The 27,288-nt window shown below is 44.8% G+C and overlaps 1 protein-coding gene across 2 annotated transcripts in view; it reads right to left on the bottom strand.

Annotated features, from left to right (window-relative positions):
- Window positions 1-27,288, bottom strand: part of PALS2 (protein associated with LIN7 2, MAGUK p55 family member) — an 814,942-nt gene that overhangs the window by 437,947 nt on the left and 349,707 nt on the right. For both annotated transcript variants that reach the window (XM_085631658.1, XM_085631659.1), the window contains exon 7: window positions 25,228-25,359. In XM_085631658.1, the coding sequence (XP_085487784.1) occupies window positions 25,228-25,359 (132 nt within the window). The remainder of the gene's footprint in view (window positions 1-25,227; window positions 25,360-27,288) is intronic.

The raw sequence follows: 27,288 nt of genomic DNA on the forward strand, positions 1-27,288 counted from the left end.
ATACTTGACAACAATAGAGTAGTCCTAGTCATGGTACAGTTTAAAATGTTTATTGTAACTAACATGCTCTATGGTACAGTACACATGCCATTACTAGCAGCAAAATGCATAAACACAATATCGTCACATTGTCACAATTCCATAGAATACAAACGGAGATATCATTTTATAAAGACGGTGGAAAAGGGCTACAGTGCCTAAGCACCCTCCCCATGGAAAGGTCTCTCTCCATGTGTGTGAACAACATGCTTCGCTGCAATATTAAAACATACAACTTTCTGTAGTGCAGCTGCGTGTCATGTTATGTCTAGGTGCGAGGGACTGACCAGAACAGAATAACAAGGGGCATTGTGTATTGACCTTGTACATCGTGTGCAGACTGAACCTCAGGGTACAACACCTGTTGTATAACACCATTCATAGTTTACAGTTAGGGGGATTTTGTCCCGTTTGACACTCCTGGCCCGATTTTGAGGTATGCCCTTTCGCTCGCCTTTTAATTAAACGAGCCTGCGATACAACATGTGTCACGCTCTATAATTAGGGGCGCTCACGTATTCAGCTGGTTATCCTGCAGCGTCCCTAGTTACCTATCACGTTGCTCCTCTTTGAGAGAGACACTTTCCTTTTTCCATGAGCGTAAGCCATTGGTTCCTAATCCGGAGCTAGCAACCGCTGATTGGCTCTCCCTCTTCCTATTGCCGCCAATCCGGTAGTATTTGACTTTCGTCTGCTATTCCATCAGTATCTCGGCCATTGTCGAGACGCGGTTGCAGGTCACGGTTTTAGGCGTAACAGCGGACCCGTTTTCTCCACAAAGTAAGTTCCTTCTATAGTTGTGGGTGGGCACCACAGTACTTGTCCGTTTCCTGCCTGCCGCTTTACCTAACCACATATTCCCCTCTCTTTAGATTGTGGTAGGACCTGGCAGCGTGACCTTGACATCCTAGAGGCACGTTTGTTTCGCAACACCAGTAAGGCTGGCCCTTCTGGCCTTTTTACCTTCCCCTCAGTTTTGTCCCTTATTTTTCGTTCACGCACGCATGCCTCTGAGAGTGATTCTATGCTGTGGAGCACATGTAGTTGTAACTTAGGACGCCGCCGTCGGTAGTAACTAGATACTGGCTATGTGTGTTCTCATGGGGGACGAATGGCACCCGTGCTAGTCACCTGACCACTCGTCACTTCGTTATATGCACCCCAGTATTTTCCTTGTGAGTGCAAAATATCACTTGTGTGTTTCATTCGGATACATGGAGTGATCACGGGTGAATGTAAGCCCGACTCAGTGTTTACGTTTCGTGAGACACAACGAAGCACAGTGATATAAATTCACTGTATGTGGCTAATCAGTATGACTGGTGAGTTGAGTCACATACAACAACGTTACAAATAACATTGGATGACGATTGAGAGGAGCTTGGAACGAAGCTGAGTACAGAACATATTTTGTTATGTATATATTGTTTCCTTCTCTTTTTTTCCAACAGGTATTTTCCCTTGAGAATTACGAGCAAGGATTACCCCACTGTAAATACAGGACGTTTTTTTTAATTCTAGCCAAGGGTAGGGTACACCTTAGCGCGTGTAGACCGCCCTGGTTAGCATCGGTCCTGACGAAAACCTGGATAACTACCCTCAAGGTTGAAACATGTAGACCTATTTCACCATTTTTTCACTTCACTTTTTTGATACCTTAGGTCAATTTAACCTTACATGGTATCCCGCCAATCTTTTTTAATATTGTTCAGTTGCTCCATGATTAAACAATTTTTGATAGTGAGTTAAATCTGACCAATTTTTAAAATCACTTCATGCACTTGCACCACACTAAAAAACCAGCTCCACTGTAGTCAGGTGTCGCAGCACACCCGGATGACACTCGGTTATCCGGGTGGGACCCCGATGATGAAGCATGTCACCAACTAGGTTGGTGAGTGAGGGGTCTTCTATATGAAAGGATAAACCTTCCTTTCCAGTGCACCTCTCCATCCCCTAGGCATTAATTTACCTTTAAGGGTGTACTCCTTCTATTGTTTGTCTACAAGAGTCAAACTGCGCCACAGGGACGTGAACAGCCTCGACAATTTGGCGTCAAGAGAAAACAAGAGGATTTACCTTGTTTTTGACCCCCGTTTCAGAAGAAAAAAGTTGCCACTTAACAGTGAGATATGCCTCAGACGGTGAGAACCAGACTGCTGGATTGGACTTGGGCGGTGACTCTGCTCGACAGCGCAGCGGAAGTTACCATAGTGCGGGAGGCACTGCGTCCTTGTCAGGAGGCGATAGCAACTGAAACTTTCATTACTGTAGAGACAGCAGACACCCAAGTTACCCCCCGATAGACTGTACAACATAGTTTTTCAAATTGAAGGTGACATTGAGCGTGTAATCACAGGGATTTTTTGGGGAAAATCGGACCTCTTCTTATGACATTATGTTGGCGGAGCTGGATTAACCCCCACCATTTGTTCTGGCCGCATCAAGAGGGAAGGACGTGATACTTCCGAGTTTTTTGCGTTACGTCCCCAAGGAGCATGCGGAGGCCTTTGCAGCTGAGTGGGCTTTGGCCCTTGCACCGGCGGTGTACCGTAATCAAGTGGGCTGGGATAAAGATTCTCCGCCACATGAGATTCCATTGACGTTTATGCCACAGCCTCAACCCCAATATCTCATCCGGCAGAAGCTAACGGTCCCGTTTCTGATGTTCTAACTGAGTTGGAGTATCAAGGTGTGATTGAGTCGTGTGCGTCACCGATGAATAATCCTCTTTTTACTGTATCTAAACCCGTTGGGTCTTATCGCATAGTGTTAGATTACTGGCATTTGAACTCACATTGTCGTACTTATGCGGTACAGAATACCGATAGCACTGCACTTGTAGACAGTCTTGTGAGTAAGAAATATAAAACTACACTTGACATTTCCAATGGATTCTCTAGCCATAACCTGTCCCTTGAATGCAGTCAATGGATAGCATTTACAGCCGGTGGAAAACAGAAAAAATGTTGGCGTTTACCTATGGGGTATAAGAATAGCCCCAGGGCTTTTGCCACGCGTGTTGTCTCTTTGTTAGACAGCATTGACCCAGATGCATACTCGTATGTTGACAATATTTATCTGACAGACGACAAACTATGGCTGCATCGATGCCGTGTCGACCGCATCATACTTATGTTTGCGGAGTACGGTTACAAATTCAATTTTGCTACATCTTGTTATGCGGTGCTCTTTTTGGGCTATGAGCTCAATAATGAAGGTAGGGGCTTGGCACCACACTTTCTGGAGAAATGTGCACGTTTGCAGTCCCCGTCTACACTGAAGAAACTTCAGTCTTTGCTGGGATTTTTAAATTTCGGGCTGTCTTACAATTCTGATCATGCCCAGCGTATCAAGCCTCTTTATGCCTTGATACAACCTACATTTTCAAAAGCCAGCTGGCTTCCGGAACATTCAGCTATACTGCAATCTATGCCGTCTGATCTTCTTGATTCCAAGTACTGGTTGACACGTGATAACCACACAAATCTTGTGTTACGAATTGTCCCTGGCGCAGTGGATTTCACTTACTTGACGTACCTTGAAGGCGACACAGTACCTATTGCATACAAATCGCATTTGTACACTTCAGCCGAAATGCGGTTTTCCACTGCTGAAAAAGTTTTAAGAGATGTGCAGATAGCAGTCCTAGAGGCACGTTCAATGACGCTGGGGAAATGCATTTTGGTGGTTACTCCTTTTCCTACTTTAGAAGCAGTAACTGAGGTGAGTGTGCCAAACTCTAAAGCATTACATCCCCGTTGGATGCAATGGGCTACATCTTTGACATCTCCTGATGTCACGTTTATCTTTGACCCCTATCTTCAGACACAGGAGTTCTTGCAGTATGAACACTTTCATCCCCCTCCTCTGTCTTTGCTTCCTTCAGAGGAGTACAAATGTATAATTTACACCGATGGTTCAGCGCCACCGGCTCTAAACATGCTTATTCAGCGGCTTGTGCTATTGTGGCTGGTATAATAGTGAATGGAGAATTCAAGTCTAATATAGTGCATACACAGGTGCTAGGAGACTGTACCGTCCAGTTGGCTGAGCTGCACACTCGGATTCTTGCTCTCGAGTTTGCAGATCCAAATTTGTCTACTCTCCTTGTGTGCGATTCTTATTACTGTGTTCAGTCTTTCAATGACAGCTTATTCTTTTGGTCTCAAAATTATTATCGAGATTCTAAAGACAACGCAATTAAGCATAAAATGCTTTGGGTTCAAGTGGCAGATTTTAAACATCTGCCCCTCACAAGTTATACATACTCTTGGCCATCAGTGTGTGGGAGCACATGCTTTTGGTAATTCTTTGGCTGATGGAGCAGCCAAATCTGCAGTAGCCACGTGTTCCGTAGCAGCCGTTACAAGGTCCATGACTAAGATTGATAATGAAATTTTGGCAGCAACAGCTGATACTACGAAGGGCACCAATTACCCACAGGGTTTCCCTTCAAAGTATTTTTATCAGTTAACTCCCGAACAAGTTCCTTCTGCAAGAATACCGGCTGATTACCAACGCAGACCGCAGATACTCTTTGATTAAAGTCGCACACAAAGGCATGGCTTCGGCCCATGCTGGAGTGTCTGCGACTATTCCTATTTTGCAGGAACGTTACTGGTGGCGTGGTTTATATAAACAGACCCGTAATTATGTACTATCCTGTGACATCTGTCAGCAAATTAAGCCTTCTACGGTAACACATCCACCACAAACACAGCTATGCATTTCTAATTCACCTTTTGGTTGTGTGTATATATAGTGATCACTGCGGTCCATTTTCTTCAGATACTGTATATAAATACATTTTGGTTGCAGTTGATTCATGCACTAAATCCTTTGGGTTGGGCCACAACTCGGTGCTCACGCTCAAAATGTCATCAGGGATTTCCGTGTCTTTGTAGGGATCTTTGCCTGCGGCACCTTTCATTCAGACCAAGGTCCAGCGTTCGCCTCTAAGGCGTACAAGGACGCGATTAAGTCTTTGGGGATGCTGGTGCAGTTTTCGTCTCCATACAGGCCTGAGGGCAATTCAATTGTGGAACGGATGAACCGTGACTTAAAGCAATCTTTGACAGCTAGAGTCTTAGGTACTGGCAGGAACTGGCTAGACCATTTGTATGGGGTTCAATGTGCACTTAGTAATCTCCCTTTAAGACCTCTGGGTGGGGTGGACCCCATACGAGATTTGGGATCAAAATGTTTGTGCCAGACCTTGATGGTCTAGACGTTGAGGCGGCTGCCGCAACGTTTGACGTAGATAATCATTCTACTATGTTACAGGACCTACAAGAGACCCGTGAAAGTCTTGCAACTGAACATTTGCCCTCTGTTACTGATACTGCACTGGTGATTCCGGTGGCCGGCTGGCTTCTAACAATTGGTGACCTGGTCCGGGAGAAGCTGGAGAACAAAAAAGAATTTTGTCCCTCTTATCGTGCACTGGTTCCAGTTCTTGGCTTAAAGGGTACTCGTACAGTCATTTTACCACAGCTTCCTGGTCGCAAAGACAACAGATACATCTCAGTAGACAATGTCAAGTTACAACGTCTGGCCGATTCTGAATAGTGTGACGCCTGCTGTTTCGTGCCCCACAATTTCTAGGAATCCTGGGGTTGGCGCATCTTTCAACTCACCACACTGTCATCGAGATGGACCCTATTGTTGACCATTTGCCTGTCCCTCCTGCTACGAGGAAGTTGAATATGCATACCGCACAGGAGAGTCTTTGCATGGATTGCCGGAAAGTCCTTTACACCATGGCAGCTTTCTTATGACTCGTCCTCCACCACCTCAATTGGCCCTACTAAATTGACTATTTGTGTCTCCTGGTTTAAACAGACTTACTTAGTCCCTCCTTGGACTTACATCTGGTTGGTACTCATCCTGATTTTTCTCTTCATCTCAATTGGTTTCGTAACAGTGTTTTTCCTACTCATCAATGGTCACTTCTTACCTCAACGCTCTGCTGTGAACTTGGTTGATGGTATCTTGGCTCCCCACTCATCTTCCCACATCATGAAACGTGACCAGACTCTTGTTAACATTTCAGCATTCCCAGTTGCAGATGGCATTGTTTGGGATAAAGTGGATTTTCAGGTCCATGGTCCGACGGAAAACATCAACTTGCCATACGTATTTTGTGTCCCCATGGGTGATGTGGTAACACAGGACATACGTTCAGATGACTGGGATGTGCATGCAATGCAATCATTGTTTTCAGATTTGAAGTATGATGCTTCTTTTAATGCTGAAGATTTATATTTAAATTAGGCCTGGGCGGTAAATTCCATTCCGCTTGTGGAATTTGGGTAATTTCGCGGTCCGTGGAGAATGCGGAATTGCGCAAAATTCTGCGTATTGCAGCTACGCAGAATTGTTTGCTTTTTCGCGTTGTCAAAATGCGTGTTTGCGAGATATTTTCCCCCGGCACGCAAACAGCTTTCGCAAACAGGAAAAAAGCATGGCGAACAAGCAATTCCACGTGCTTGTGGAGATTTTTTACCATTTCGCGGAGCTTTGCGTAGCGCGACTACGCAAATTCTGCCCACCCCCAATTTAAATTATGCCAATTATGCCGATCTGTTCTGTTATCAACATTATGGGCATCATTTCTTACATGAGACTAATACGTTACGGCCTGTTTTTAATTACACACAGTGGGAACATTTCCCTACACCGTTAAAAGGAAGTTCGAAGACACTTAGAAATGAATGTACATACTTCACGGATTTTGATAGGTCAACAGCTGAGTCCTATTATTTTAAATTAAATATTTCTTCAACTCCTAAAGTAATGTTGACCCACACAAAATTAATTTAATCAAAATCTTTCAGACATGATCTGTCAGTAAGGGGTTATGATCACTGGAAGGTCACCATTGATTTGAAATCAATTTGGGGTTTTAAGAACTGGCAGGTGCGAGGCACTGAAGCCTTACATCGTGCCTGCCTCATCCCAGCACAAATTTTGTTTTTAAATGATACAGTGTACCAAACAACTTGCTTTGGTTTGGCAACTGCAAAGAAGTTGAACGCCCCTGCTATTCCCTCTTTAGCTGAATTACAATAATTGGCGCTCATACACAAATCATACCATTGAGGTATTACAAGCTTTATTTCAAAATAACACGTTTAATTTCTCTGAAGCTGATCCTTTAGGTTGGCTGGTAGGCAGATGAATTTGAATGCCCGCCAACTCAGTTTGTGTAACACTACTTCGGGTTATATGCAAGATAGACCCGACCCAAGATTTCCAGCTACACATTCGGTAACAACCTATTCAGTTGGAAAATTATGTCAACATGGTTGCAGCACTCTACACTATCGTCCGTTAAGCAACACTTATCGCTTTTGTCCAGTAACATCAATTTAGCAGACTTTGTTTTGGGACCCAGGGTTCCTAGAATAAAGAGATTCATTTACGCAGCTTACAATGGAATATGGAAACTTTCACAGATTGAAGCAGCGTCACGTCAGCGGGAAATTGACCAAGCAAACTTAGAAAAGGTTCTTGCTGTTGTTGACAATAGTTTTAACAGACTGTCTTCCCACATTTACACATTGGATATTATTATTTCGTCTGTTATTGATATTGTACAAGAAGTTGTGTCTTTGTTATATCATGGTCAAAATCAATTGCGTTCTGTGATGCAATTCACATGGAATTTACAAACTCTAAAAATGGGAAAAGTACCATGGGATTATTTAAATGTGTCTGCTTTGTTTTTGCCATTTAATTTAATTAACAAACAGCAGTTTGTGTCCATGAAAGATGCAACCTACACTCTTTTACACATAGAAAAAGTAGACCTTTTGCCCATCTCTGTGGCGGAGACTGACTCTACGGTTTGGCTAATTCATTCATTTATATCTTTACCTTTCTAATTTTTTCAATTCAGCTCTTGTATGAAACATTACCCGCTAGGCTTCATTGAAACCCGGGGTAGCACTTTTCTGCATGACTTGTGGTCTTTGCCTTTCACATACAGATGTTTACGGGAAGAGAAGGAGGTATACCTTATAGGAAGGACTGTGATTCTACTGTAGGTCATTCCCTTGTTTGTAAAAACAAAGTTTCACTGGGCTTGTAATGTGTCCGCTCCGAACCTTGCTTGTGTTTTAAAAGGTAATCCAGCTCCCGCAATAACTCCCACATTCACTCTGCTTACTAATGGTAGTTATCTTATTTTGAATAACCTAGAATGCTGTGGTTTGCTGGCTGGAATACCGTACATTGTAACGGTTTCACAGTGCGTGATTGGTTGTAAAAATGTGCTTTTTCCTCCCCTTGTGGGAAGCTCGATAGCTAAATTTGGCCTTTCATACCAACTCTGAAAACAGATTTTAACAAGTTGAGCAGACTAAAAACGCTTTTATTCCAACAAGAAGTCCCTCTTACTTCAGCGAGAGAGACCTTCAATTTGCAGGTGGCTAGCAAAGCTAGCGAAATTCAGACCCTTCTGAACACTAACCTTCCACTACATTTTGGGGAGCTTATACACCGCATTTTTAATGCGTCCGATATTCACGGCCTTGCACATAATTTTAAAGCGGTTTGCTCTGGCCTTGTGACTTCTTTTCAGACAATATTTTGTGTAATACCTGCATTCATTCATTCTATCTTTTACAACGTCTTTGGTGGATTTGCTTTATTACTGGCATTAGCTGCTGGAACCTGCTTCTACTACGCAATGTCTGCTCCTCTTGTAGTGCTGCACAGACTGGGCCGGCTGCAATTGCTCAGTGACCGTATGCATGGATGCTTCAGTACACTACCACTAGCAACACTCAGTGTGACTTATGGGTTGTCCTTCCTTTTTGCGTACTTTACTTGCGTGCAACCAGTCTTTTCGTGTTTACGATGTCCGTTTACATGGGCGTTGGATTTATGCCTTTCCAATATGTCATGTTCAGACCCGGATTTCGACCAATCAATGGGTCCCTTAATGGCCCATGAGCAGGACTGTTCTGGGATTGGCCTTATGGCTCGTGCAGCTGCACTTGAGAGTCTTGGCTCAATGGGATATCTGTGAAGCTGCACAGAATCTCCTGCTTCAAAGTTACATCGAATAGCATGCAAATTATCCGGCGATGCTCATGGAGGCACCCGACTGTGAGAAGCACGCTTGCTCATTCAGCTTGCTGAATTGGATGGCATCCCTTTTTTCTACCAATGACAATGATGTCCTTTTGGAGGGTGTTGCATTCTTTTGCTCATACACACTGATGAATTAACTTTGCTAATGCACCACAGGCATCTCGCAGGTTCTTAGATTTCGGATGTATTTGTTCGAATTTATTTTCAATAAATGTTTTTCTTTTCCCTTTTCTCTCTTCCTTCTGTTTTAACCAATGGAAACGCTTTTGAACTCTGGTCGCACTTTTGAACTCTGTTTTTGTCCTATGTATACACACTATGGACTTACCAGGGGGAAGAGTGTGGTATGAATGGTGGGTTCATTGTCGACATTGCTAAGTTAGCATGAGCTTCACTGCCATGAGGCTGCTTTTGCGCACGACACTACATGCGTTTATTTTGCAAGACTTTGTTTGTGCCCTTTTCACATAGGAGCCGTCTGCTTCTCGCGTTCTCTGCTGTACTCTTAGGTTTAGTCTGCACACGATGTACAAGGTCGATAAACAATGCCCCTTGTTATTCTGTTCAGTCCCTCGCACCTAGACATAATATGACCCACAGCGGCACAACTGAAAGTTGAATGCTTTAATATTGCAGCAAAGCATGTTGTTCACGCACTTGGAGAGAGACCTTTCCAGAGAGAAGAGATGTGCTTGTCCTGAGATGTAAACCTTTCATCTAGTCATTGAGGTATGGGGTCTGCTGACAAAGCCCAGGGGTCTTCTTTTTGATAATAAACTATATCTTATCACGGGGAGGGTGGTTAGGCACTGTACCCCTTTTCCAATGTCTTTATAAAATGATATCCCCGTTTGTATTCTATGGAATTGTGACAATGCTGACGATATTGTGTTTATGCATTTTCTACTAGTAATGGCATGTGTACTGTACCATTGCTCCCGCAATTCCTGAGAGAGTCGGAAGTGTTATGTTCTGGGTTTCATGGGCACGGCTCCACTGGGGTCAGTGGAAATCTTTGGTACTGGGCATGTCAGAGTCCTCAGACCTGGCTGCCAAGTTTAGCTTCATTTAGCTTCATTTAGCTTCCTGATTAATTTCCCTCTGAGGCGGAAAGCCGGAGGTTAGCACGCTGCACCTGAAATTGTATTTTTAACTTTGTCACGATTGTCTTCACTTACTGCTGATTTTAAAAAACAACTGCAATTGACCACGAAGCTCACCTGAGCAAAAGCGCCGTCCTCACGCGCTCAGCCTGCCCGCCCAGACCCTCCAAACACAGAGAGTCCCCGCTGTCAGAGGGAGAAAACGCCCACACCGCCAGCGCGGTCAAAGGCGAAGCCACGCCCACTGCGAGGCCACGCCCACCGGACTACTTAAACGCTCGTAACAGCGCAACATTCATTCCTGATTAATTTCCCTCTGAGGCGGAAAGCCGGAGGTTAGCACGCTGCACCTGAAATTGTATTTTTAACTTTGTCACGATTGTCTTCACTTACTGCTGATTTTAAAAAACAACTGCAATTGACCACGAAGCTCACCTGAGCAAAAGCGCCGTCCTCACGCGCTCAGCCTGCCCGCCCAGACCCTCCAAACACAGCGAGTCCCCGCTGTCAGAGGGGGAAAACGCCCACACCGCCAGCGCGGTCAAAGGCGAAGCCACGCCCACTGCGAGGCCACGCCCACCGGACTACTTAAACGCTCGTAACAGCGCAACATTCATTCCTGATTAATTTCCCTCTGAGGCGGAAAGCCGGAGGTTAGCACGCTGCACCTGAAATTGTATTTTTAACTTTGTCACGATTGTCTTCACTTACTGCTGATTTTAAAAAAACAACTGCAATTGACCACGAAGCTCACCTGAGCAAAAGCGCCGTCCTCACGCGCTCAGCCTGCCCGCCCAGACCCTCCAAACACAGCGAGTCCCCGCTGTCAGAGGGGGAAAACGCCCACACCGCCAGCGCGGTCAAAGGCGAAGCCACGCCCACTGCGAGGCCACGCCCACCGGACTACTTAAACGCTCGTAACAGCGCAACATTCATTCCTGATTAATTTCCCTCTGAGGCGGAAAGCCGGAGGTTAGCACGCTGCACCTGAAATTGTATTTTTAACTTTGTCACGATTGTCTTCACTTACTGCTGATTTTAAAAAACAACTGCAATTGACCACGAAGCTCACCTGAGCAAAAGCGCCGTCCTCACGCGCTCAGCCTGCCCGCCCAGACCCTCCAAACACAGCGAGTCCCCGCTGTCAGAGGGGGAAAACGCCCACACCGCCAGCGCGGTCAGAGGCGAAGCCACGCCCACTGCGAGGCCACGAGGCCACGCCCACCGGACTACTTAAACGCTCGTAACAGCGCAACATTCATTCCTGATTAATTTCCCTCTGAGGCGGAAAGCCGGAGGTTAGCACGCTGCACCTGAAATTGTATTTTTAACTTTGTCACGATTGTCTTCACTTACTGCTGATTTTAAAAAACAACTGCAATTGACCACGAAGCTCACCTGAGCAAAAGCGCCGTCCTCACGCGCTCAGCCTGCCCGCCCAGACCCTCCAAACACAGCGAGTCCCCGCTGTCAGAGGGGGAAAACGCCCACACCGCCAGCGCGGTCAAAGGCGAAGCCACGCCCACTGCGAGACCACGCCCACCGGACTACTTAAACGCTCGTAACAGCGCAACATTCATTCCTGATTAATTTCCCTCTGAGGCGGAAAGCCGGAGGTTAGCACGCTGCACCTGAAATTGTATTTTTAACTTTGTCACGATTGTCTTCACTTACTGCTGATTTTAAAAAACAACTGCAATTGACCACGAAGCTCACCTGAGCAAAAGCGCCGTCCTCACGCGCTCAGCCTGCCCGCCCAGACCCTCCAAACACAGCGAGTCCCCGCTGTCAGAGGGGGAAAACGCCCACACCGCCAGCGCGGTCAAAGGCGAAGCCACGCCCACTGCGAGGCCACGCCCATAATACCTACTACAAATGTGTCGGCCATTTCAGCGCAGCGGACGAGCGCAGCGGGAGCGCCGTTTGCGCGCCGAAGGCGCGCCTAAGGCAAGCCCGTCTGCGCCCGTCCGCGCACGACCGGGCCTAGGGCCAGACTCCCTGGCACCCAGAGCCTCCACCAAAACCACATACTCCCGTCGTGACCTCCTAAGCCTCAGACCTTCTATCGCCTCCTCATGCAGATATATCCATGATATGAATGGACCCTTTGTCAGCTGCACGAACTGCCAGCCAGCCCAGCTTAAACTCCCCACACGAGGGCTGAAGCCCGCAACCCTCAAACTTGCCTCGCTGAACTGTCGCTCCCTCCCTAAACATGCGACACCAATCCACCACTTAATAGAAGACTACGAGATTGACATTCTCTTCCTAACGGAAACGTGGCTTACTCCACACTCTGACTCGGACATAGTGTTAGCCACTCCACCGGGATTCCTCATCCAGTCTCTCCCTCGACCACTAGGCAGAGGTGGAGGCATTGCTATCATCTACCGAGACTCTTTCACCTGTAACTCCAGCGACGCACAAATCTCAGACTCTGAAAGCCTCCAATTCTCAATCAAACTAGACCCTACGAATTCCCTCTCAGGGATTCTAGTCTACCGTCCCCCCGGCCACCCCGGCTCCTTTCCCAATGCCCTCCTAGACACTGTAGCAACACAGGCTCACTCCGTCACGAATTTTATCTTAGTGGGAGACTTGAACATCCACTTCGAAGACACTTCAGATTCTGGAGTAGTCGACCTGATCACTGAACTAGCGACCTCGGACCTCCGTCTCCTTAACTCAGGAGCCACTCACATCAAAGGCCACCTGCTAGACCCAGTGTTCACCAGCACCCCCGCGATGCAAGCAATAGACTCCATCCCCCTTCCTTGGACGGACCACTTCTTGGTCCTATTCCAACTTCCAGGATCCCTTAGGAAACCTCAGAAACTGCCCACCTTCACTAGAGGCAGGACTTGGTCCAAACTCCCCATTGAAGAATGGGCCAATACCCTGATATCTACTACCCCGACTCATGAAGATATCCCGGACAACGCCGATAGCAACTTCAGAAATTGGATCACGACCTCCCTTGACTCTGTGCTCCCACTCAGAATGCGCGAAGACAAAACCAACAACACGGGCTCTGCACCGTGGTACACCCCAGAACTTCGTCAGCTCCGCAAAAACTGTAAAAGAGCCGAACGGCTTTGGAGAAAAGACTGGCATAATGCCAGCAAAGAGGCCTACCACTCCTCAGTCAAAATCTATAAAACTGCAATTAAGCTCTCCAAAGCCTCCCACTATGACACCCGGATAAAGGAAGCCTCAAATTCCTCTAGGGAATCCTACCTCATCGTGAAGGAGCTATTAAAAGTTCCCATCTCTCCCTTGCCCACCACCCCCCAGGTAGACAGAAGCAATGACCTAGCCGCATATTTCAACAATAAAATCGCCCGTATCCTCACATCCCTCCCTCCCCCTAGCCTCCCCACCCGCAGAAACATTACTCAGCCCCCCGATCAGACGGGAATACGTCCCCAACTCGAGATATTCAGGCCAGTAACGCATAACGAGGTGGACGCTACCCTGAATAAAATAAAAAGCGGATCTCCTTTAGACCCTGCACCCTTGAGATTTCTCAAAAACGTGGCCCCCGCTATCACCCCTACACTCACGGAGCTTATCAACTGCTCACTTGCACAAGGATCAGTTCCCGACAGCTGGAAAAGTGCAGTGGTGAAGGCACTCCTTAAAAAACCCCAGCTCGATCCAACTGATATGGCAAACTACCGACCCATATCCCTCCTCCCGGGGATTAGCAAGATCACCGAGAAACTGGTGAATAGTCAACTCTCCCGATTTCTCGAGACAAATAACATCCTACGGCAATCCCAAACCGGGTTCCGTCCGGGACACGGTACAGACACCGCCCTGCTTGCCGTCATCGAGGAAGCAAGGCGCATTCTAGACTCAGGAGGATCAGTGGCAGTGATCCTTCTGGATCTGAGTGCCGCCTTCGACACGGTCAACCACCGTGTCCTTCTTCATCGATTGGCGACAGCAGGGCTCACCGGGATGGCACTCAGCTGGATAGAGTCCTTTCTTACTGGACGCACGTTCCAGGTCTGGGACGGGGAATTCCACTCGTCCACACTTCCACTTACCAGCGGGGTTCCTCAGGGCTCCTCCCTGAGCCCCACACTTTTTAATGTGTATATGGCCCCTTTGGAAGATGTGGTATCACCATTCGGGATAAAAATCGTGAGCTACGCTGACGACAGACAATTGGTCGTCTCCCTATCCCAACTAGACGACCACCCAGACAAATTACCAAACTGTCTCACCGAAATTCACGGGTGGATGTGCGAATCGTCATTGAAACTCAACGGTTCCAAAACCGAAGTGATGCTCATGGGCAAACAATGGGCGACCATCCCCCCGGCGATCTGGCCAGACGTGTTCGGGGAAATCCCCTCCCCGAAACACGAAATCAAGACCCTCGGAGTCTGGCTAGAACCCGACCTCTCAATGAAGACCCAAGCGGCCAAAACGGCCGGGACCTGTCTTGGGCTTCTGCGGACTATCCGCAAAATCTTCCCCCTCCTACCGCCCGTGTCCAGGAAACTACTAGTTCAGGGCCTCATAATGTCGCGGTTAGACTACAGCAATATGGTCTACCTAGGTGCGCCGGAAGCTACCTTAGCGAGACTGCAAAGAGTCCAGAACGCAGCAGCTCGCCTAATCATGAGCGTACCTCCCAGAGTATCCGCCAAACCCGCTATTAAGGCTCTGCACTGGCTCCCAGTCCGCCAAAGGGTGGAATTTAAAGCCATGTGCACGGCCCATAAACTAATCAATGGATCGGGACCTGCGATTCTCAGCGGCTTGGTCACCCCCTACATAGCACTGAGAGCTCTACGGTCTGAGAACGAGCACCTGGCCAACATCCCCAAATTCAAGAGAACACGTACCGGAGGCCGACGTTTCTCTGTAAAAGCGTCCACTGGTTGGAACTCCCTCCCACGCTCCCTCAGACTGGAGCCCAACTACCTGACGTTCAGGAAAAAACTTAAAACCCTCCTGTTTCCTAAATAAACCCTTCGCCCTTATCCCCCTCAGCAGGTTTTAATCTTCACAGCGCGGGGATGCCCTCGGGTCACCAGGCGCTCTACAAGTTGCTAAAAAAAAAAAAAAAAAAAAAAAAAATTGCTGATTGCATTTTTGGTGCCAAGAGTGGCTAAGGCTCTGATGAGGTCTTCGGTGTTAAAGTGAGTTTGGGTGATCCAGCGCCAAGATGGGTCTGCAGGTTCGAAGGTCAATGGGGGTTAGTCTCTTGGTTGGATCCTGTTTCAGCTTCAATACCTTGATTCAATGTCGACTGGAGCCCGAGGGATCTGGCGCATCTTGAGGTGGTAGGGGCTTATTCATGGGGCTATATGCCAGAACCTCATGGGTGCAGTGCTTCGAGATGGCATGTCTTCGTTTGTGCAGCTTGTGACAGTACACACGACTCGCTACATGATGTTGGTGTGCAGGCCGGTGCTGAGGAGGTAAACGGAGAGCCTTCGTCCTTTCCCTCCATCTGTTTGGACTCTGAGGAGTCAGAGGCAATAACCTCTGGGCTGGGTTGGTAGGCAGGGACAGCTGAGGAGCTTATGTCATCATCTTCGGCAACGAGCGGGTCAACTTCGTCGAAGATCTCCAGCATCTCCTTGAAGAATCGCTGCATCTGGAGATGGGCCAGGCATCCGCCTCGTTGCTGTCGACAAGGCAGGGCAGGAGCTGCACTGAGTGTCACCCTTCTCTGGGGAGAGACAGAGATTAAATACGTGTGAGGGTCAGCCAGTGCAGTATTTTGCATGGCACTGAGGACTTTTGTTCCATCACTCTCTATGCCTCTTCATTCACCAGGGACCCAGTCTTGGGTGACGATTTCCAAAGTACATCTAGGTAAGGGGAGAAGAAAGAACGACCATCAAAGGTTTTCTTGATGATGAGATTGAAGAAATCTGGCATCAGAAACATCAAACACATTGTGTTCGGTAGCTGCAATGAAACATGTCCAAACCCGATGGGGGAGAAAAACAATCTAGCAATGGAGACTATGTCTGTGCCCATTTCCATCGAAAGGAAGGAGTCACTATATTTTGTGATTTGAAAGACTTCTTCGAAGAAAAACAAGTTGCAAATGTCTGAGACAAACACTAGATGGCAGGAGTATGCAGACAATGTGCATCTACAACCATACATGCCACGAACACCATGTTCCTGATGCTAACACCAGGAAAACCCATGACAAGGCTATATCTGCCAATTTCAAGACTACTGTATTGGGATGATCTTAGTTGGTATATTTATATCATAAATTGTACCTGTACAGAATTAAATTTTTTCATTGTTTTCAAATCTTGTATGTTTGCCTTATTTATGCTTTTACAGTATTAGTTTATTATATGAAATAGGTATATATTTATATTTTCTGTTGGTTTTCTTTTGCCCTTATGTCTTACTGTTTTACGATAGGCTGCAAGTCGAAGTTTGCTCTTTTTTATTAGGGGAAAGTATGGTGTGTCCGGACTTGGTTCAGTATTTTGCTTACTCAATATTCCAGATCTATGCCACGGTGGCATTTAAAAAGTTTAGAGGTTTCACTGTGGTTCATGTAATGTGGGAGCAGCCCACCCAAGGTGCAGTGTGGAATAATGGAATTATTCTTTTCACTGTAATATCAGTCTTCTAAACACATTCTAACCTTTCATAATAGCCTACTATACCTATCTAGCATAACTCCTAAACCTAACATACCATAATTCGCCAACCATACCATCCTTACCTACCACACTTATCTACCCTACGATACCTACCTTCCCTTTGACACCCACTATACAATACATAACGTACCATATTATACTTAACCTACCACACCTACTCTACTATACCTGATCAGAACTAATCTACCATACCATACCTAAGCTAATATACAATAACATACCTCCACCTTTGCAATGTATAATCTTACCATTGTATTGAAGAATCGTTTTGATGAAAAGAGGGCAAGTTATGCTTATGTGACCTAAAGTAAGTGCTTATAGTACAGAAGCCTGCTAAAGAGCACTTCCGTCTAACTTGAAGGACATCGGGTAATGGCATAAGGAACTTAAGCCTGCATATGGAACATGCGGACTGCAGCTGCTGAAGGGCTTGACAATATGAACACTTCTATAAAAGTGACAAGACCATTGACTTTGCCTATGCTTGTTTTTGTTGATTATAGTTATTCAGGCACCTTTTACTGTGCAGAAGACAGATGGGATAACTGATTGAAAGCGCAAGCGCTGAATAGATTTGTCATACGTCAGTTGGTGCAATTCTCTCTTTTTTAATGCTTTGTAATGGTGAAAAGCAAAATTTACTGTTGTGAGTCTGAAAATACCTGTTTATTGGAAGGATACCATCAATAAGCCTCGCTTTGACTGGTTAACTCTTTTCAAACTTTTATGCAACTTGGTGGTGCATGTACACCTCTGACCTATAGCTTATTTATGTGCTGTAAAGTACCTGTGGATGATATTAAGATTCCCCGAGTAAGGGGGCCAAATTATAGTCAACACCTTTCAGTTCACAGTCCACCAGCACATGACAAAGGCCACTTTTATTCCACTGAAAGAGGACAATCATACCTCAACATGGCACTGAAAGATTATGGTTTCGAACACGGAGTGTGGAGAATTACAAAATACACATGTTGCGGAACAAAGTTGCTCAGGGGTCTCCGGACACAAAGAGGTAAGAAAAAGGGTGACCAGGAGTTTTCAAAAGCTTATATTACAAGATGTAGGGGGCCCAGTGGATGAAGGATACACAGTTGTGTATAAGTGGGTTGAGAAGTTGTCACGAAGGGGACGAAGACAAGACTCTTGGTTTAAGTAAGAGTTGACTTGGGGTGGAGAGGTTTTAGGTCCTTAACTGGGTGTTCAATGAGCTGTTTTGATCCCCATCCGTGAACGCCTTGGTGCTGGAATTGGTTCTTGGACTGATCTGAAGTAAGAAAACGAGTTACTTACCAGTAACTTCAGTTATCCAGTATTGTTATCTTTCATTGATTCAGATGCTTGAATCATCCCCGCCATTGAGGTGGGAGTCTCACGGTAAAATAATGATAATAATAGTAGTAATTCATATCATCATAGGCAACAATGCATTGCACAGTCATTGCAGTAGCCCATCCATGTCTTTTTGTAAAACAGAACCAAAGTTGAAACACAGCGAATCAGGCACCAGCACCCTCTAGAACACTCCACAGAGAGGCAAGACACTCAGATTTTCCAGCACAAGTGACCAGCATATTTATAATAATAATAAGGGAGGGCGGTGGGTTGCATGTGAATCTATGTAAGATACCAATACTGGATGACTGAAGTTACAGGTAAGTAACTTGTTTTCTTATCCAGTATTGGATCTTTCATAGTATCACATGCTTTAATCAGAATAGCCAGCAGTTACTGAAAGAATAATCATTCAGACTTAATACTAGAGGATGGCGGGTACCATATAAAGAACTAATAGATATCTAAATAGATATACATGTACACATCTACTCAAATATGAATATAAAAAAAATATATATATTTATAAGCATGCAAATAAATAGCAATAACATGCAAATCAAAATGCAGTGAATTAAAATTAATTAAAACACCTCCAAAGCAGAGGCTTACCTTATAGAAAAAGTTTACGTAAGACTGCTTGTCCTATTGCCGCTTCCACTCACATATCCAAATCCAAGCAGTAGTGCTGCGTAAATGTATGAACATATTTTAATGTTGCGGCATGGCAAAGAGCGCCACTGAGAATGCTACTGCTCTTGTAGAATGAGCCTTAGGTTTGAAAGTAAGAGGTCTGCCTGCCTTAGAATGGCAGGAATGGATAGCAGTTGCAATCCACCTGGCAATCGTTGCTTTAGTCACTGCAGTACCTGGCTTTTGCGAACCATAGGAAACAAAAGGATGATCAGATTTTCGGATGCTTTTAGTATGTGATAAATAAAACATTAGACATCTTTTAATGTCCAATGTATGACTAGCCTTTTCAGCTGGGGAAGAAGGATTTGGAAAGAACGTTCTCAAAATAACCGGCTTATTAAGGTGGAAAGCAGATGGTACCTTTGGAATCAATATTGGATTTGTTCTAAGCAGTACACAATCATTTGTAAAGCGAAGGTACGGTTCTTTAATCGTGAAGGCTTGAATTTCGCTAACTCTCCTGGCTGATGTAAGAGCCAACAATAAAGCCACTGTTCAGGAAACATATTTGAGCACAGTTCTTTGTATAGGCTCAAAGGGGTGTGTCATAAGTTGCGCCAGAACTAAATTAAGTCTCCATTCTGGAGGAGGAACTCTTATAGGAGGAAACACTCTGAGAAGCCCTTTCATGAACTGTTTAACCAGTTGACATGAACAAAGGGATACATTTCCAAAGGAACATCTGTAAGTAGATATAGCAGCAAGATGTACCTTAATAGAAGTGAACATAAGGCCGGATTTAGAGCCGATAAGGCAACATTTTATCTGGAGAAGACTAAAGTGGGTGCACATGGTTACGAAGGTACTATAAACAAAATAGTTTCCATTTGAGACTGTAAGTTTTGATCTTTGGCAGTGCCCTTGCTTTCGAAAGAATGTCTCTACAGTCTTGCGGCAGGTCTAGGTCTTTAATTTCAGTGAGTTCAGTAACCACGCATACAGCTGTAGTAGTGCTCGATGTGAAGGGAAAAGCTGGCTCCTGTTCATTGTTAACAGCGTCGAAGATACTGGAAGACGCTAAGGTTTGCATTCTGAGAGCAGAAGAAGTTCTGTGAACCAATGTTGGCGTGGCCAACGTGGAACAGTGGGGATCAGATGGCATGGCTCCCTTTTCATTTTCATCAGAATCCTTGGTATTATCAGGAAGGGAGGAAAGGCGTAGGCAAAGATCCCCGACCACCTTATTCGAAAAGCGTTGCCCCATGATCCTCTTTCTGGTTCCCAGCTGGCGAAGAATTGGCATTTCCGATTCATTCTGAAAACTAAGAGATCCAAACTGGGCTTGCCCCATATCTGGAAGATGAAATTGAGAACCTTCAGATATAGCTCCCATTAGAGGCAAGAATCGGAAGTCCTGCTTAAAGCATCCTCCAGACTGTTGCTCACCCCTGAAAGATGTTCCACCTTGATAGCGATGTGTTGTGAGAGAATCCATTTCCAAATTTCCAGTGCTTCCTGAGATAGGATATGGGAACGAGTGCCTCCTTGCTTGTTGAGGTAATGCATGCATGTAGTATTGTCTGTTCTTAAAAGGACCGAGGTACTTCGTATTCTTGGAAGGAATGCCTGCAAGGCTAGAGAAATGGCTCGTAACTCCAGGAAATTGATTTGCATCCTTGAGAGCGCTTTGGATCACTTGCCTCTTATCCGGAGGTCTTGAAGGTGACCCCCCCAGCCTTCTAGAGAAGCGTCCATAGTGAGGGCGAAATCTGGCATCCAAAAAAGGAAAGTTAGCCCTGTTGAGAGATTACTGGAGGACTGCCACCAAAGAAGTGCTGTTATCATGACTGGAGTTATTTGCACTAGGTCGTTGAACGATCCCATTATTTGGAGCCATTGATTGTCCAGCTCTTCCTGTAATGGTCTCATTCTGAGATGAGCACAAGGAACCATTAGAATTGCTGAGGACATCTTGCCGAGCAGAGATTTTATCAGTCTCACAGAAGCGAAAAATGAGGTGCGTTTGCCTTTCTGCAGATAGGACTGCCTTGTCTTGGACAGTGTCTAAAATTGCTCCGAGAAAAAACGTCCTTTGAGACGGTTGCAGAACTGACTTTTGATAATTGGGAGTTAGCCCCAGGGAACGAAACATTTGTAAGCAGATTGAAGTTGCCTTTGAGGCCTGCTTAAAAGACAATGCTTTTAGTAGCCAATCGTTGAGGTATGGAAACAATTGCAGAGCCTGATGCCTGAGAGGAGCAGCAACTGGAGCCAGACATTTGGCGAATACTCTTGGGGTGAAGGAAGTAAAATAGGGAGGACTCTGAACTGAAAATGAGTACCTGCCACAGTGAAACGGAGACATTTCTGATGTTTGAGATGAATAGGGAAATGGAAATGCGCATCTTGCATATCTAGAGTTGTCATAAAGTCCGCATGATTGAGAAGTTGAAGTATTTCCTGCAGGGTGACTATGCGGAAAGACTTTTTCTGCAGATATTTGTTTAGTTTTCTGAAATTCAGAATTGGCCTCCATTCTCCTGACTTCTTTTTTATTAGGAATAAGCGGGAATAAAAACCTTTTCTTATGTGAGCACGAGGAACTTTTCCTATATCCCCTTTGTGGAGCATATCCATGGCTTTCTTTCTGAGCAACTTGAGATGAGGTGGAAGCTTCCTTAGAGGTGGATGAGGCAGTGGGACTTTTACGAATTCTAGAGTAAGACAATACTTTATGAAGTTCAGGACCCATTTGTCCATTGTTATTTTGTTCCATTGATCGTAGAGTAGGGAAATATTTCTCGAATTGAAGTTGGTGTTAAGCTGAATCACAGCAGGTGCTGGGAAGTTGTCACTGCTTTCTAGCACGGTCTCTGGTCTGATTAGGTTGTTTACTTCTGGGTTGCCGTCTGCAGTAAGCGGCAGACGGTGGGGTTCGATACGACTGCTGCTGTTGATAGCCATATCTATACTGATATGATTGTGGTTGGTACTTCTGATAGCTCCCTCGAAAGGAATATGACCCTCTGCCACGTGCTCCTCGAAAAGGTGTCCTCCTATATTGCATTGTGCCTAATGCTTTGGCTGTATCAGTATCCTTCTTTATCTCTTGTAAAGCACCAAGTATTTGCTTCCCAAATAGTGCGTCTCCATCAAATGGCATATCTAAAATTTTAATTTGTATCTCTGGATGGAAGGCAGTAGACATGAGCCATCTTTGGCGACGGAGAACTGCAGTTCCTGCTAGTTGTCTAAAAGCCAGAGAAGCCGAATCCATGGATATATCGATGATCTGAGAGGTTGACCGTTCCCATTCAAGCAACATTTTACTTGCCTCCTGTTTTTTATCGTCTGGCAACAAATCGAGATATGAAGCTACATCAGACCACATTTGGCAGCAATATCTTCCTAGGAAATTTGCGGCAAGCACTGACGCACCAGCAATAGTAGTGAACCTCTTAACAATGTTGTCTAAACGTCTTCCATCTAAATCAGGCGGAGCCGTAATGGGTACAGAAGGATTCCGATGATCTTCGTTGCGCAACCTGAATAATAACAGAATCTGGCCTAGGCTGTCCCACTAAGAAGGTGCATCGTCAGGGGCTTCATATTTTTTTTTTTTTTTTTTAATCAATCCTAGGAAGGATTGCAGGCACCAAATACGGATTCTTCATTATTTTAACTCCTTCCTCCAAAATATGATCTATAATGGGAATTGAGCATACAGACTTTCTATTTTGATCCTTAAAATCATATAAAAAACAGTCAGACTGTTTAACCGGCATTGGTAGGTGCAAATGATTTGCCGCTCTTTCCATTAATGTATGCAAGTCCCCAATATCTTCAGGCGGAGAGTCAATTGCTTGAGGAGCTGGTGGAGAAGGTGTAAGGATTAAATAATCTTCCCACTCATCTACAATAGTAGGTGGTTTAGGAATCTCACCTTCATCTGCGACATCCTGTGGCCTCTAGTCTTGTGATACAGGTATAGAATCTTGTGACTCAGTAGTGGGCACAGAGACTGTTGCAGAGTCCAAAACAGGCGGCGGAGACCTTTCCTTTTCCACAGTTCCTGCTGCTGTAGGGAAGAGTGTGTGGTAATCATGCAGCATAGCCGTGAGATCCTGCACTAATGCAACAGGCATTTGTATCATAGGCTCTTTGCGAGGCATCAACACCTGTGACCTTTCCATCGGCTAATTATGTGGCCCATGACACTCATCTTCATCCTCCTCTTCCTGAAAGTTGAGAAGGGTTGGACTAAACAACCCATCATCCTCAGAATCCTCTAAAAATTTACTAGAAGGCAAAAGGGAGATGTATGATGGATCTTGGTAAAATCCTCTCGATGACAGGATCGTCGACGAGAATCTAAAGGATAAGACTGGAGTGAATTGTAATGAAGAGGGCCTCTTTTGTTGAGGCGTCGAAGAGTCTCGTCGACGGTGAAACAAACATCGTTGATGTAAAAAAAAAAAACAGTTGTCAACGACGGTGTTGTCCTCGTCGATGCCGTCAACGGCAAAACTACTGCTGAAGAAGTCGTCGTCGCCAACGAAGTAGCCGACGTCAACGGTGGAGGTGTCGACGATGGAAGTGCATTCGACGTTGGAAGTGCCGTCGATGGTTGAGATGCCGACGGTGGCGGCGGTGTCGTCGTTGGAGGCACAGTCGGCAGTGCAGGCGCAGACTATGTAATGTCTGTCGTCGACGACGGTAAAGTCTTCGCAGAAACTCCCGTTGACGATGCAAGCGCCGATGACAAATGCGGAGGTACAAAATCCAAAGGTGTTGTTGTCGTCGACGAAGTCTTTATTGACGACGAAGAGGTCTTGACAGACTCTCACTGAGTCTTAGCTGCTTAGACGCAGGTTTAGAGGCAGTTTTTGAAGCAGACCTTTCCTCAGAAGGGAATGGAAGCTTCCCTTTTTTTGAGGCATTATGCTCAGACTCATGATGGGTCTTTTTATAAGCTTTCTTTTGTCCCTCAGGGGATTCTTAAGATCTGTCTCTTTTCTTAGATAGGTGGGTGGAAGCCTGGGAACTAACACTGCCTTCCTTATCAGATAGAACAGAGGTTTTTGATTTTAGCCTTTCCAGCCACATAAGCAATCTGCCTTCCCTGTCTATAAGAGCCTTACCAGGAGAAGGTTCTACATATTCTACAGTCCCTTAACTTATGAAGACGGTACAGGCAATAAATACAATCCTTGTGGGGATCTTCAAAATATAGCCTTTTCTTCCCACATGACCCACAAGGCCTGAAGAGTCCTTTTTTTAGAAAAATCAGACATCATGTACTCACAGAAATCCAAATGAAGAGAAAAAACTGAGCAAAGCTCAGGAAGACTCCCTGTCACAACGACATGCGGTAGAAAATCTGAGGGTCTTGCCTCTCTGTGGATGTCCTAGAGAGTGCTGGTGCCTGATTGGCTGTGTTTCAACTTTGGTTCTTTTTTACAAAAAGACATGGATGAGCTACTGCAATGACTGTGCAATGCATTGTTGCCTATGATGATATGTATTATTATTATTATTATTTTACAATGAGACTCCCACCTCGACGGCGGGGATGATTCAAGCATGTGAATCTATGAAAGATCTAATACTGGATGACAACACTGCTCCAGCAAGTACTTGAACATGCTGAAACTAGAAATAAAAAAGATAGGAGTTTTATCCATAGTCACCTCCAGTCTTTTCTAAAGCAGGTGGCACGAACATTCTACAAATTAAACTGCATTACAAAGATGCTCCATTGTTTTCTCCAATTTCTGGCTCTTCCACACTGCATAAATTCGTTATATATGCTTCCCTGCATTGCTTATTTCAATGGTCTTTTTCCTACAAATATTAATATTAAATTCCATATTATGCTGTGAGAGTTCACATACCTCGGTGATTAACACTCGAAAAACCCAACATTAAAAAAATGGCAAATAACTACTTTAAAAGGCATCATTTATTTCTTTCAAAGATATCCTTAATGGTCAAGGTGAATTCCTTTATACTGCTGACATGCATATTCTTTGTAATAAAGACGAGCACACGGTTTCCATTTCTACTTGCGGACATATCCTTCTTAATATCAAATGAATGCTTAAAATGTATGCGATTTTGAGAAGAAATAAAACAAAAATCCCAATAAACATTACTTTCTACGATGACAGAAATCTAAATTATGCACAACATTAAGACAAAAGAATATACTAAGTTCACATTCATTCCAGGCCTGCACCCTGGGATGCTGTAGTGGGTGTGGTTTCAGAGCACAGAACCTTAAAGCAAAAAGAGACGGGATACGTTCTTAAATAACTATACACACGCAGTGAAGTTTAAAATATTGTACCGACCTGCCACCAATTAGGATCATCACGATTTACTATCTGAAGAATTTCTCCTTTAGAAAACTGTAATCCGGCTTCTTTGCATGGGATAAGGTTATCATTATATGGACTGTATTCAAAATGGCATTTCACAAATACCTACAAAAGTAACAAACATGTTAAAAGTATGCCATTACTAAAGGAACATTTCAGATCTGTTAAGAAAGGCACTAATTCTTGGTAACATTTTAGTTGGGTCAAGTGCAACATTTAAGTTCCGTCAAGTTACAAAAACAAGTTGCCACGACATACATCTATCTTTGGCTCTGCCACTCCTGCAGTTAGCGGACACACTGCTTCTTCAATGTTCATGCAAATTAAAGTTAGGAGAAGATCTCTAGCTGGTTAACAAACTGCACTTTAAAGTGGTGAATGAAGAGAGGTAACATAGGAGGAGAGGTTTCTCCCCAGTGTCTTGTCCGAAGGCAAAGTTTTTGGCCAGCTCTAGTATCATCATTTTAGCAAGGATTGAAATCACACTGGATTAATCCTCAAGAATTGTAGTTTCTCAGGAAAACATCAAAATGTATTTTCTTTCGCAGGCTGGGAAGAGACAGGTGAACAAGGTTGCTGACTCACCTCAAAATGTCATTCCTTGTCGCAATTAATGGCATGATCACCAACAATATTTCATTAAGTCTCTAGAGAACAGAATAAAAGGCTAATTGTACCATTAAAGTAAATCCAATTCCAATTCCTTATTCTCGCTCTCATTATCAGTGCGTGGGCAAGGAAATCAGAAGGGACATTGTCACTTGGGTAGGATAGGCCCAGTAGAAAACCTGCATGCTCATGTTTCTTAAGACGCCTTCTTTCTTACATGGTGACGTGGCATACATTTGCTTGCATGTCTGTACAGGATAATATTCTCTGAAACTGCATTGCTTACATTTCCACTCTGTAGGCACACTATTACGACACCTGGAACATTCTGTACAATGGATAAAGTTAATTGCGAAAAATGTTTTTGCTTGTTGTTGTCCGGTAGGCGACTAAGCTATCACAACAGGATAAAAAATAGTGACATGGCTGGGGCTTCGGCATGTCATAGGTGTTATTATATATACAGCATTGCTTCCTTTTTTAAGGGAGAGGAGCATTCGCTGACACCGAGAGGTTGCTGCATGATGTAATTCCAGCCCAGCTGATTCCTGTTTACCATGGCGAAGATGGATTTCCTTTTTACAACCAACACAGGCAGCCTTATGACACTTACTCACAGGTGATGGGGTGTTAGAACACCCGACAGGCATTGGCCGATCACCCACCCTGGGAAACTAGGTTAGGAAGCGCTAGGTAGGAGCACACTATAAAGCAGTACTTGTATGCCAGTATATATTCACTGTTACAGCACAATGGTGGAATTGTTCCTCTTTTTCACTATTCTTGTAATGATAATCACACTATTCTGTCTTATTCTATGGATTATCGCAGCGCACATATATTAAACAATTCACAATGCTTCAATAAATATTGAAATGATTTGCTGAGTACTTCGTGTTATTTCTTTGGATATGCATGAGTAACCGAATGAAGGGTTCTAGATCTGTTACCACGATTTCCTTGGGGAGTCTGGGTTGCCATGTTCTGAGGTTGTGTAATCCATCTACCACCACACTGGCTTTGGGGTGCAGATGATGCACTGTGAGCAAGCAGGACTACAGGTCAACATACCCTGAGGGTGTGCATGGAATCAGTCTACACAACCTCAACGTTTATGTTATCCAACGAACACACATCTTTACAGGAAGGTATAAGGCGTATGATATGGTCTGCCAACGTTTTAGTTTGAGTTCTTACTTAATCGATTGCCTGAGTAGTTTTCCTTTGTATACACAAAGACCCCAACTCTCCTATTAACAGGAGACGTCCTTGGTGTTAGGAAAAAATCCTCTGCAGCTGAGTAGGTAAACCCTATGTATTGGCTGTAGGTTGTTCAAGTGTGAACCTTTCAAAGGATTATCCCATAGTGGCACCCTCTCTGAATTCGACATTCTTATGGCTGACCCAGCTGCACTAACAACATGA

This window comes from Triturus cristatus, chromosome 10 (genome assembly GCF_964204655.1).
Source record: "Triturus cristatus chromosome 10, aTriCri1.1, whole genome shotgun sequence".
NCBI lineage: Eukaryota > Metazoa > Chordata > Amphibia > Caudata > Salamandridae > Triturus > Triturus cristatus.